At 46.1% G+C, this 12,323-nt stretch overlaps 1 protein-coding gene across 3 annotated transcripts; it reads left to right on the top strand.

Moving 5' to 3' along the window:
- Positions 1 to 937: 937 nt before the first annotated feature.
- Ppp1r14d (protein phosphatase 1 regulatory inhibitor subunit 14D) lies at positions 938 to 12,203 on the top strand. 3 transcript variants are annotated; one of them, XM_074065688.1, is made up of 5 exons: positions 938 to 1,380; positions 3,740 to 4,503; positions 11,373 to 11,456; positions 11,654 to 11,686; positions 11,887 to 12,203. In XM_074065688.1, exons 2-5 carry the CDS (start codon positions 4,246 to 4,248, stop codon positions 11,950 to 11,952), a joined length of 441 nt encoding a protein of 146 aa, XP_073921789.1. In that variant the 5' UTR covers positions 938 to 1,380; positions 3,740 to 4,245; the 3' UTR covers positions 11,953 to 12,203. The 3 variants fall into 3 exon arrangements, with proteins under 3 accessions (XP_073921789.1, XP_073921791.1, XP_073921790.1); XM_074065689.1 differs by lacking the exon at positions 938 to 1,380 and having other exon boundaries at positions 2,974 to 3,868; positions 4,147 to 4,503; XM_074065690.1 differs by lacking the exons at positions 938 to 1,380; positions 11,654 to 11,686 and having other exon boundaries at positions 1,712 to 4,503.
- The last annotated feature ends 120 nt before the right edge of the window (positions 12,204 to 12,323 follow it).

The raw sequence follows: 12,323 nt of genomic DNA, 5'->3' as shown, positions 1-12,323 counted from the left end.
TGGTTTGGTGAGACTATTCCATCCTCAACACCACTCCTAAAGACAAAATACTGACTTCCTTCTATGGAGGAGTTCCTGTAGGAAGGAATGGTCTACAAAAATGGTGGCCAACAGTACCTTGTTCTCCTGTGTGCACACGCTGTTCCTCCCACCTAAAGGTGACTCTGTTTTCCTTCCTTTGAATCTGTAGCTTGCTTTGACCAATAGGATACAGCATAGGGGGTGCCAGGTGACTAACACTTGGCCTTAGACATCTGTGGTTTCCATTTTCCCATCTAGGAGCCAGTTATGATGTAAAGTTTGAGTACCTCACAGCAGAGAAAAGAATCAAGAGAGGAGGGTCGGGAGAAGCCGGTCGTGGTGGCTCACGCCTGTAATCCTATCTGCTCAGGAGGCAGAGGATCATGGTTTGAAGCCAGCATGGGCAAATAGTTTGCAAGACCCTATCTCAAAAAGCTCATCCCCAAAACAGGCAATACGTATATGGGCTGGTCTCCTGGCTCAAGTGAACAGCTCCTGCCTAGCAAGCATGAGGCCCTGAGTTCAAACCCCAGTGCCACCAAAAGAAAAAAAAAAATTTGTGAGCTAAATAAACTTCTCACTTTATAAGTTACCTAGTCTCAGATGTTTTGTTGTAACAACAGAAAATAGGCTAAAATGTGTATGGCAGGTTATGGGGAATTTTTTTTTTTCCAGTACTAGGGTTTGAACTCAGAGCCTACACCATGAGCCACTCCATCAACCCTTTTTGTGATGGGTTTTTTCAAGACAGGGTCTCAATAACTATTTTTCTGGGCTGGCTTTGAACTGTGATCCTCCTGATCTCTGCCTCTGTCACTAAGATTACAGGCGTGAGCCACTGGCTCCCAGGTATGGGGAATTTTTTATGTTTTAAAAAATTTTAAAAAGTTTCTAAACTCTTTTATAATAAAAAAAAAGTTTTAAACATGAAAGAAAAGTCATTTAAAGAAATCCTGGTTCTACTGAGTCTGCCTATTGCATTTGATCCCGGCCCTGGACCTGTGCCAGGCCAGGAAAGCAGGGCAGACACCTCCCCTCCATCCAGTCCTGTGCCCTCCTTGTCTCCCTGCCCTGATGTGGCCCTATGGTTCTGGTGGCTTTTTCCTTCCATCTTATCTCAGGTCTTGGGCAAATTTACTGATAGATGGTGACATGCAAGGGCAGGGAGGAGATGTGTGTCAGCACTGAGGTGGAGGAATGCCAGTAAGGAACCTGACGGCCACAACTTCATTTGCAGGCCATTGGGCTTTCCAGCATCCGTGCCAAGAGCTCCTGAAGACTCTCTCTGTCCCTAGTTTACAGGTGAAAAGCTTGGGGCAGGAGTCACACTTCTTGATGTGGGCAGCACCACCTCTCCAGGTAAGCACTTTAGCAATGGCTGCCTACCTGGTCTCTTCCAACCCTCCTATGCCCTCCGATTCTCTGTCCATACGACAGCCAGGGAATTGCTTGGAATCTAAATCCTAACATGCCAACCCACCCATCCACCAAGGTTAAGACTCTTCAGTGACTGCTCAGTGCCTTAGGATGGAGACAAAACTCCTCAACAAGGCTCACACAGGTCTCCACCTGGGTACGTCCACCTCTTCTGCCTCGTGGCTTGCTCCTCTCTCTGTTCCAGCTCCATTAACCTTCTTTTAGTCCCCTGTACTCAGCCACAGGGCCTTTGCATATGCTCTGGCTCCTTTCTTTTTTTGTTTTTTCTTTTTAGCATAGACATAGGAAAGTTTATTAAGGAAAAGAAGGAACACTTTTGTGGGAAGGAAGGGTTCTGAGTAGGTTGTCCTGCTCTGCCTTCTGACAGGCTCTTTCCTGCTGACCCCTGTGCCTAGTTACTCTGACTAAACCTTCAGAATTCAACTCAAATATTTTCATTCACTAGGAAACACCCTCATTAGACATTGTTAGACAACTCCCTACCTTTTCTTCAAATCGCTACATGTATTTGTAGCTTTACATTTACTCCCACGGTAGACTATAAATTTCATGATGGCAGAGACTATCTTGCCCTCTTGTCATTTTTGTTCTTACAGTACTGGGATTTGAACTCAAGGTCTCATGCTTGTTAGACAGGTACTCTACCACTTGAGCTGCTCTGCCAGCCTTTTTTTTTTTTGCATTGGTAGTTTTTGGGATGGGGCGCTTGAACTGTTTGCCCAGGCTGGCCTAGAACCTCAATCCTCCTGAACTCTGCCTCCTGAGTAGCTAGAATTACTGAAGTCAGTAATGCCTAGCATATCACCTCATTTAATTCTGCCAGTGACCCCATTTTCCAGATGAGAAGTAAGACCCAAAGTGATCATGGAACTTAGCAAAGATTACAGAACCAATGCAGAGCAAAGCTGAATTTCAGCTCAATCCTGTGAGTCTGGGCTTTTTAAGGCTACCACCCTGGCCTCTGGCCCTCAAGCACCTGACCTCTCTTGTCAACCTGGGACCTAAAATTCCATTATCAAAGACTCCTGGGACTAAGGACTTCCCTAGCCTTTTTTTCTTTCTTTTTTTCTTTGAGACAGGGCCTCTCTCTGTAGCCTAGACTGCCCGGGAACTCAGAATTCTCCTGCTTCTGGTGCTGGGACTACAGTTCTGTATCACCTCACCCAGCGCTAGCTGTTTTTTGCTCTTTTTCTTTCTTTCATTGTTTTTTTTGTGTGTGGGGGTGTCAGGTTTTACTGTGCAGCCCAGGCTAGCCTGGAACTTACTATGTGGCCCAGGCTGGCCCTCAAACTCATGATCTTTGTCCTTAGCTCCAGGTGCTGGGAATACAGATGTGCACCACCACACCTGGCTTACACTGACCTTTTTCTACAGTTAGGAATTAACATTGCATGCTGAAACTCGACTTCTTAAAGGGAACCACTACAAGACCTAAAGGGAAATATATAAACAAGAATTGGGATGTGGAAAGGGAAGGGAACAAGGAAGTTAGTGCTAGATTTTTTTCCTTTTCTTTTCTTTTCTTTTTTTTTTTTTTAGCATTACTCAGGTCCTATACCTTGAGCCACTCCACCAGCCGTCTTTTTTTGTGATTGCTTTTTTTTTTTTTCTAGATAGGGTCTCACAAACTGTTTGCCCGAACTAGCTTCAAACCATCATCCTCCTGATCTCTGCCTCTTGAGTAGCTAGGTATGACCCACTGATCTAAACCAGATTGTTCTCCTGGCTTCCTCCCTTTTCCCCTTCATTAAGCTAACTGGAACAGCAAGGTTTTCATCAGAGCAAAACAGTAATCTTCCTACCCTAATCTCTAGGATGGAACAGAGAATCTGTTGTGGAATTGAATTTGAAAGATGCCCAGCTAAAAAATTTAGAAATTTTTGTATAACAGACTAAAAAAACAATAAAAGCTGGGTGTGGTGGTGCATGCCTGTAATCCCAGCACTGGGGAGACAGCAGAGACCAAGGCCAGCTTGAGCTACAGTGAAACACTGTCATGAAAAAAAAATTAAAAATTAAAAAAAATATAAATAAATTAAAATGCCAAACCAAAAAAAAATCCATCCTCCCTTTAGAATGCAAGTATGCTCACACCTAGGTTAATTTAAGTTGGGTGGACAGGTTTCCTCAGTGTCAGGAAAGAGCTGAATCAGAGCAGGGTCATGTGACAATAAACATGGCTTCCTGAGCACTTGGCTGTGGGGACCAGGCACTGTGGAGCAGGCTTGATAAATTTGCCTTTACAAGCACGCAGGCCAGGCTGATGGCCGCTCCCATTCAGACACTAGGGGCACCTAGGCATCATAGGTAACCAGCCTCCAACCACCGACCATGTCACGCTCTGAGGAGGAACCCTGCCAGCCAGGGACCTGCACCTGCTCCAGGGAGGTGGGATGCAGGAGGGCCTCAGGTGAGTACTTCAGTCTGTTTTGGAGCTGGCCATGGGACACGATGGGAGCCCCACACCTCTCAGGACTCAGGGCTCCCATCCTTCCTCTTCCTGGGGCCATGGCAGCCTCTTGACCTTTGCTTGTCTGCAATTTATGTCCCTGTGGGCCCCAGCAGCTGCTGAAAGGGCGGTTGGGGCATGGCTCTGGAGTGCCACTCTCTGGCTAAGAAAAACCAGGGGACTGGCATTTCCCAGCAGTAGACAAAGGCCTGTTGATCTTTGACCCTCACCCCTCCCAGGGAGCCCTGGCCCTCCCACCTCCCTTCTCCCTGCTGGCCTCTCCCTCTGTTCTCTGTCCCCTCTGCTCTTGCCTGCTCCTTGCCCGCACCGATCCTTCCATGCTGTCCCCAAGCCCTACTCCCTGCCCACCTCCCAGCCCCGACACAGAGAGCCCAGGCAAGAAGGTCCAGTGGGCTTCTGAGAAGAGAAGGAGGACGTCATCCATAGACTCAGAGTCAAGGGCACATGCCGACCCCTCCAAGGTTCCCAGGTCCCGGAGACCCATCCGGCTGACAGTGAAGTATGACCGGAGTCAGCTCCAGCGCTGGCTGGAGATGGAGCAGTGGGTGGATGCCCAGGTGCAGGAGCTCTTCCAGGTAAGTAGCACAGGGTGGGGAGCGAAGAAGGGATCTGGGGCCCAGCTGGGTACTGGGAGCCTCCTGGACACGCTCCCCCAGGGAGAGATCTTTTCCTGTAGGTGGAAGGGAGAAGGTCTTGACTGTGCCTCTAACTCTCTTTGTAATCTGGGCAAGGCCTTTTAACATTCTCAGACTCAGTTTCCTCATCAGTAAAATGGGGCTACCAATGCCTGTTATATCTCTTTGGTAGGACTTTGTAAAGCTCAAATGACACAGGCTCCTTTGCTTTATCTTATGTGTTTATTTTATTGAGACAGGGTTTTATTATTTAGCCCATGCTGGCCTTGAACTCTCAATCCTCCTGCCTCAGTCTCCCAAGTGCTGGGATTATAAGTATGTGCCACCACATTTGGCATTTTATGTCTTAATTAACTCTTTTCAACACACATACAGGTATAGAACTACATTGTCCAAAACTGTACTTATCAGCTATGTGTAGCTATTAACTTTAAATGAATTAAAATTAAATGAAAAAAAAATCCAGGTCCCCAGTCATACTAGCCACATTTCAAATGCTAACTAGCCCTGTGTACCATTTGTCTGCATAGATGTGGACCATCTCCACCCTCTTGGAATGGTCAGTGCTGGGCCAGAGAGTAAGAACAACACTGGTGAACACTAGTACCATAATCCCACCTGGCTTTGACCCTGGCTCTGATTGACTCTTCCTATCCCCTACCCTGGGAAAAGGATGGGACCCCTGGCCCTTGGAAGTATCACTTCCTTACTTAGATACCTCCAACTCTGGATCCAAGAGTTTTAGCAACCACTGCTTTCAACAGAATAACATTCTGCTGGGTGCCAGTGGCCATGCCTGTAATCCTAGCTACTTGGGAGACTGAGATCCAGAGGATTGCAGTTCCAGGCCAGTCTGGGCAAATAGTTCAGGAGACCCCATCTCCAAAATAACCAGACCAAAATGGACTGGAGGTGTGGCTCAAGCGGTAGAGCACCTACTTTGTGAAGCTCTGAGTTCAAACTTCAGTCCCACCAACAAATAAACAAAAATACCCATTTTGAGCTCTTTGCTATATACTAGGCACAACACCAAGCGCAGACTGCATTATTTCATTGAGGTTTCTCCAACTCCTCTAGATATGTACTTTTTTTTTTTCAGTACTGGGGCTTGAACTCAGGACCTACACCTTGGACCACTCCACCAGCTGTTTTTTGTGATTTGTTTTTTTTAAAGATAAGATCTTTTGAACTATTTTCCTGGGCTGGCTTCAAACCTCGATCCTCCTCATCTCTGCCTCCTAAGTAGCAATGATTATAGGTGTGAGCCACCAACACCTGGCTAAGTGTATATTGTTTTTACAGCTGTGGAATAGAAGCTTAGATGTTGGTGACTTGTCCAAGGTCACACAACTAGGAAGCCATGGGACCAGGAGCTCAGCTGTACCTTTGGCTTCAGAGCTTGGGCACTATGAGGGCAGTCAATGGTTCTCGACACCTGAAATACTTAAGAAAAAGCCCCCTATGCCCTGCTCCACCCCAAGTGGAGCCCAGGCACTGAACAGGGGTTTTTGTTGTTGCTGTTACTTGTTTTGGGTTTTTTTCTTTTTTTTTGCTGGGGTACTGGGGGTTTGAACTCAGGGCCTCCTGCTAGCTAGGCAAGTGATCTACCATTTAAGCCACATCCCCAGTCCCAGCTCAGTTGTTAAAAGCTCCACACTTGTTTCTAATGAGTGGCTGGGCTGAGAACCATAGACCAGGAAGAGGATCATACCTTATCCTGCAAGATGTGGTGTTTGGTTTTCTTCCTTCTTGACTCAGGCTGTATCTTTTCTTTTGAGGCAGCAAGGGCCTGTGATGCCTGTAGGTGAGGGCTGTCAGCCATCCTGTGGTCAGGGAGTGAAGAATGATAGATGGGGCCCAGTCAGTCTTGAAGCTCACGGGTCAGTTTGGTCTGGGTGTTGATCCTATCCCCTGAAGCCCTCTAAGTCCAGTTGTGGAGGGTAGAGAGCTGTTGCCCAAGCTAGAGAGGTAAACTCTCTGGCCTCTGTCTGATCTGACCTTGCAGGGAACCTCTGCCACCCTTCATGACTTCCAGCACTTTCCAAAAGTTCAGTTTCAATTTCAGGTTGTTTGTTGTGCACTTGTACAAACAGTCTCATATTTCAAACTCCTCAGTGAAAATTCTGCCAGACACCAAAGAAAGACAGTAGCCAAAGAACTTAGTTTTGCAAGATGAAGGTGAAAGTGGGGGAAAACGTACAATAATGAGCTCATAACACTGAAAAAAAACAAGACATGTGGGAGGACCACTCCCAGGCAATGACCAGAATCAAATGCCTGGCCTGTAGTTGCCATGGAAATTGTCCAAAGGTGCCAGGTAGCAGTTCCTCTCCCAATTCCTGCTCTTTTCAACAGGAAGCAGCTAAGTGCCTGGGAAACCCAGGTGGCTGGACATCTTGGGCAGAAGTCAAGGCTGTGGAGTGTCCAGCTCCCCCTCATAGAGGCTCCTACCCACCAGGACACTATCCCACATGCTGCCTTGGAGGGCACTAGGAATGGGTGTAGGTTATAGGGTTGTGTCACTTGTTTGGTTTAATGCAACTCAGTCTGCCTTTGTTGCATGACCTTTCTTCCTGGGTGTGCAGCCTGGCTTGGGGTCTTTGGAGGAACCAAGTCTGGGGATACAAACAGGGCTCTAGAGCTCCCTTTTCCAGCTGTAGCTTGTGGATTTGGCTTCTAGGCAGGACTTAAGCACCCATGCATCTTTCTAATCTTAAGGAGACCCTTACTTAACAAGGTCCTTCCTCTACTTACTGCTCCTGTTTCTTATCTCCCCCTAGCCAAACACCTCAAAGGATTTGTCCACACTTACTTCTTTTTCTTTTTCTTTTTTTGTAGTACTGGGGTTTGAACTCAGGACTTTGTGCTTGCTAGGTAGACGCTCTACCACTTTGGCCCTCATCCCTTTTTACTTTCATTATTTTTATGACTGGACTTCAATTCTCCTATTTATACTTCCCATGTAGCTGGGATGACAGGTATGCACAACCACACTAGGCTTTTTATTGGTCAAAATAGGGTCCCCCAACTTTTCACCCGGGCTGACCTTAAACCTTGATCCACGCCCCCAGACCCCCATCTCAGTGACCTCAGTAGCTAGGATTATAAGCCTGAGCCACTGAGTGCCTGGCTCTCACTTTTTTTTAAGCTGAAATCTGGCTTCTGCTCCTACACTCTGTCAAGAGCACTCGCTGAGGTCCCCAATCACAACCTTGGGGCTAAATGTAATGTACATTTCAGCAGGGGGCATTATTGACTACTCCAGAATTTTGAAACATTCTTTTCCTGGGGGCAGCTGGCATTTTGACATAGCCATTTTAATATGGTGACATATTTATTTATTTATTTTTGCAGGGCTTGAACTCAGGGCCTACACCCTGAGCCACTCCACCAGCTCTTTTTTGTGAAGGGTTTTTTTCGAGATAGGGTCTCAAAAACTGTTTGCCTGGGCTGGCTTCAAACCCCTATCCTCCTGATCTCTGCCTCCTGAGTAGCTAGGATCACAGGCGTGAGCCACCGGTGCCCGGCTTTCTTCTTATTATTTAAATTGAGACAGGGTCTTGCTATATAGCCAGAACTGGCCTTGAACTCCTGATCCTTCTGCCTCAGCTTCCTACTGCTGGGACTACAGGTGTGAACCACCATGCTTAACCTTTATTTAGCTCTTTCTTGTCTTCCATTTCTCTCATTACTGCGTTCATGTTTTCCTTATCTGCTAATTCCATCATCTCTGATTCTGCTTCTATCGACTGACTTTTTCTCCTGGGTAAGGTCTTCTGCTTTTTAGCATGATTAATGACTTATTTTTGATTTTGGGAACTGAATCCAGGGAAAGCAATGTACCACTGAGCTACACCCCCAGCCCAACTAGAGTTATGTTGTTGTTTTCAATACTGGAGCTTGAACTCAGGGCCACACACTTGCTGGGCAAGTGCTCCTAACTACTTGAGCTGTGCCCCAGTCCATTGGCCTTTTAGTTTGTTTTGCAGATACGATCTCCCATTAACTTTGCCCAGGCAGGCCTCAAACTGTAATCCTCCTATCTTTGCCTTTTGGGAAGCTGGGATTACAGGCATGTGACATCATGGCTGGCCCCAATTAGAGATTTTTTCCTTTGGATGATACTGGGGTTTTTGAACTCAGGTCCTCACATTTGCTAGGCAGGTGCTCTACCACTTGAGCCACTCCACCAGCTCTGTTTTGTGTAGACTATTTTCGAGATAGGGTCTCACAAACTATTTTGAACCATGACCCTCCTGATCGCTCCCTTCTGAGTAGCTAGGATTACAGGTATGAGCCATCAGTGCCAGGCCAAATTAGAGATTTTTGACTGGATACTGGACATTGTGAATTTTATGTTTAGTAACTAGACTTTAAAAATCTTCCTTTAGCCGGGCGCTGGTTATAGCCTCTTAAAGTTAACGATGCTAATTTAGCAATATATATTTAAGGTTCCTCCATGTCTTTTCATGGCTTGAAGCTCATGTTGTTAGCATTCTGAGGAAAATATCATTGTCTGGATGTACCAAAGTTTAGTCATTCACCTGCTAAAATTTAGTTGCTTCCAAGAATTGGCAAAACTATTATAAAAAGCTATAATAAAATACCTGTGTGCAATTTTTTTGTTTGAGACATGTCCAGGCTGGCTTCAAACTTGGGATTCTCTTGCCTCTGCCTCTCAAGAAGCTGAGACTACAGGTGTACACCACAGTACCTGGCTATATTCAGGTTTTGGTGTGGATGTTTTCAGCTCATTTGTGTAGAAACCAAGGATTTTATGCTATCTATTCAGTTTTGTGAGAACCTGTCAAGTTGTCTTCCCACATGGTTGTACTACATCCCTGTTGGGGTGGGTGAGAGCTCATTTCTTCACATTCTCCCTGGCATTTTGTTTGGATTTCTTGCCAGGCTAGTAGGTGTAGCTGTGCTACATTGTTTTAATTTGTGGTTCCCTAATGACATATGGTGCTGAGTGTCTTTTCAGATGCTTACTTGCCATCTGTAGATCTCCGGTGGCAAGGTGTTTGTTCATATCTTTTGCCTATTGTTTTAACTGCAATGTTCATCTTTTTTGGTGGGGTGGGCTGTACTGGGGTTTGAACTCAGGGCCTCATGCTTGCTGGCAGGCGTTCTACAGTTTGAGCCACTCTGCCAGCCCATTTCTGTGTTGGGTTTTTTTGAGATAGGGTCTCTTGAACAATTTGCCCAGGCTGGGTTCAAACCTCGATCCTCCTGACCTTTGCCTCCCAAGTACTAGGATTGTAGGCATGAGCCACTGGTGCCTGGCTAATGTTCATCTACTTTTTGTCTTTTTTTTTTTTTTTTTGCAGTACTGGGGTTTGAACTCAGGGCCTACACTTTAAGCCACTGAACCAGCCCTATTTTTGTGAGGGGTTCCTCACAACCCTATTTTTGAGATAGGGTCTCGAGAACTATTTGCCCAGGCTGGCTTTGAACCATGATCCTGAACTCTGCCTCCTGAGTAGCTAGGATTTCAGGTGTGAGTCATTGGTGCCCAGCTACCTCTTCTTATTGTTGACTTTCTTTGAGCTGAGTGTGGTGGTACACACCTGTAATCCCACACTGGGGAAACTGATGTAGGAGGACTGAGAGTTTGCAGCCAGCCTGGGCTATATAAAAACTGTCAACAACAACAAAAATATTTTTTTGTACATTTTGAATAACAGCTACTTATCACAAACGTTTATCAGAGAAATCCTTAAGAAATACTTTTTCCCAGGCTGGGCTTTAACTTGCTATCCTGAGTCTCTGCCTCCCAAGTACAGGGATCACAGGCGTGTACTACCAGGCCTGGCTTTCAAAACAGCTTTATTGAGATATGATTCACATATCATACAATTCACCCACCTAAAGTGTACAACTCAGTATTTTTCAGTACCTTACAGGCTTGTGCAACCATTACCACAGTCTAACTTTTGAACATTTTATTCCCCCCAAAATACCATACAGACTTAGAGTCATATCATATCCTACGTCCACCACCACCACTTCTAGCCCCAGGCAACCACTAAACTTCACTCTCTACAGATTTACTCATTCTGGGTGCTCACACATTGACTTATGGACAATATGTGGTCTTTCATAACTGACTTCTTTCACTAACAGATTTTCAAGGTGAATCCATGTTGTATGAGAGTTGGTCCTTCATTCCTGTTTCCTGTTTATTGCTGGATAATATTGTATGGCTATATAACATTTTATTTGTTCATTTCATCAGCTGACACACATTTGTTTTCACTCTTTGTTGTGAATAATGTTGCCATGAACATTCGTGTGTAAGACTTTCGTTTTGTCTCTTGGGAGTAGACCTAGATGTGGAATTGCTGGTTCAGATGGTAACTCTACGTTTAACATTTTAAGGATCTGCCAAATTAACATTTTAAGAATCTGTGTTCCAGCTGCACCAATTTACATTCCTAACAAATATGTGAATACATACGCACGCACATACCACACACATATAAAGCCTTGACATTAAAGTTTTTTGTGTTTTTTTTTCAGCACTGGGGTTTGAACTCAGGGCCTTGTGCTTGCTAAGCAGGTATGCTACCATTTGAACCATACCTGTAGTTCACAGATACTCTTTTTAAAGAACTCTAACACTTTCAGGTAGAACATAGTTTAGTAAATGTCTGTCAAATAGAAAAATGAATGAGCATTCTGAGTAGGCTGAGAAAGACTGAACATGGGAAATGAGAAGAGGTTGGAGATAGGCATGTCCCTGACAGGTACCTTTCCTCTAGCGCTAGTGGGTCAGACCCATCTGAACCCCATGTTATTGCCAATAGGATCAACCAACCCCCTCTGAGCCTGAGATTGACCTGGAGGCTCTCATGGAACTGTCCACAGAGGAACAGAAGACTCAGCTGGAGGTAGGATGGAGGCTGGGCATAGGGCTTGGGAATTGGAAGTTCGACTTGGACCAAGAGGAATCCAGGAACCTGGGATCTGTCTCTTTGGGTGCTATGGGAAGAACCAACTCAGAGGGGTGAATTCTTGGGAGACTGAATGGGGCTTGTGGGCAAGTGCTACGGCTCAGGGAATCCACTCTCTGCTCTTTTTTACCTAGGCCATTCTCCAAAACTGCCCCCGCCCCACAGAGGTAAGGAATGTTCTGATGGGCTGGGGGTAAGAGGATCCCAGAGCAGGAGACCATTAATGAAGAGGGTATTAGAAAGGAACCAATGGCCCTGAATCCTTCTAGGCTGGCTCTGGGAGGGTGGGATCAGAGGAAGATTAGGGAGGGCAGAATGGTGGGTGGGCCGACATCATGCCTTGACCTCATTTCTGTGTCTCCCTCAGCCTTTTATCTCTGAGCTGCTCAGTCAACTGAAGAAACTCCGGAGACTCAGCAGGCCTCAGAAATAAGCCTGGAGAGACTCTTCAGCAGCCTCGGCACTGCCAGGCCTCCCTGACCCCTGGATCCTGGCTGAGAGGGAAACAGCTCCTTGGAACAGAGACAAGGAATGCGGAGATGAGGAAGGACATTTATATATCCCTAGTTTATGTTCAGTGACAGCTAGGTCCTTTCAGCTGGGCTCTCTGGGAGCCAGTCATGGCTGATGCCCGATGTTTTCCTTGGCAGCCAAGTGGATAAAATTTTTAGGAGCCCCGGCTAAGTAGAGTGTGGAGCATATCTGTGTCGAGGGATAGGGGGAGGGAGAGGGCGAAATGATACCCTGGAAGATCAACATCCTAAGTCACTGGGCTGTACCCACATACATCACCCATCCATCCAT

This window comes from Castor canadensis, chromosome 2 (genome assembly GCF_047511655.1).
Source record: "Castor canadensis chromosome 2, mCasCan1.hap1v2, whole genome shotgun sequence".
In the NCBI taxonomy this organism is placed as follows: Eukaryota; Metazoa; Chordata; class Mammalia; order Rodentia; family Castoridae; genus Castor; species Castor canadensis.
Note: the sequence above shows the minus strand (reverse complement) of the source record. Positions and strands in the feature narration are given on the sequence as shown.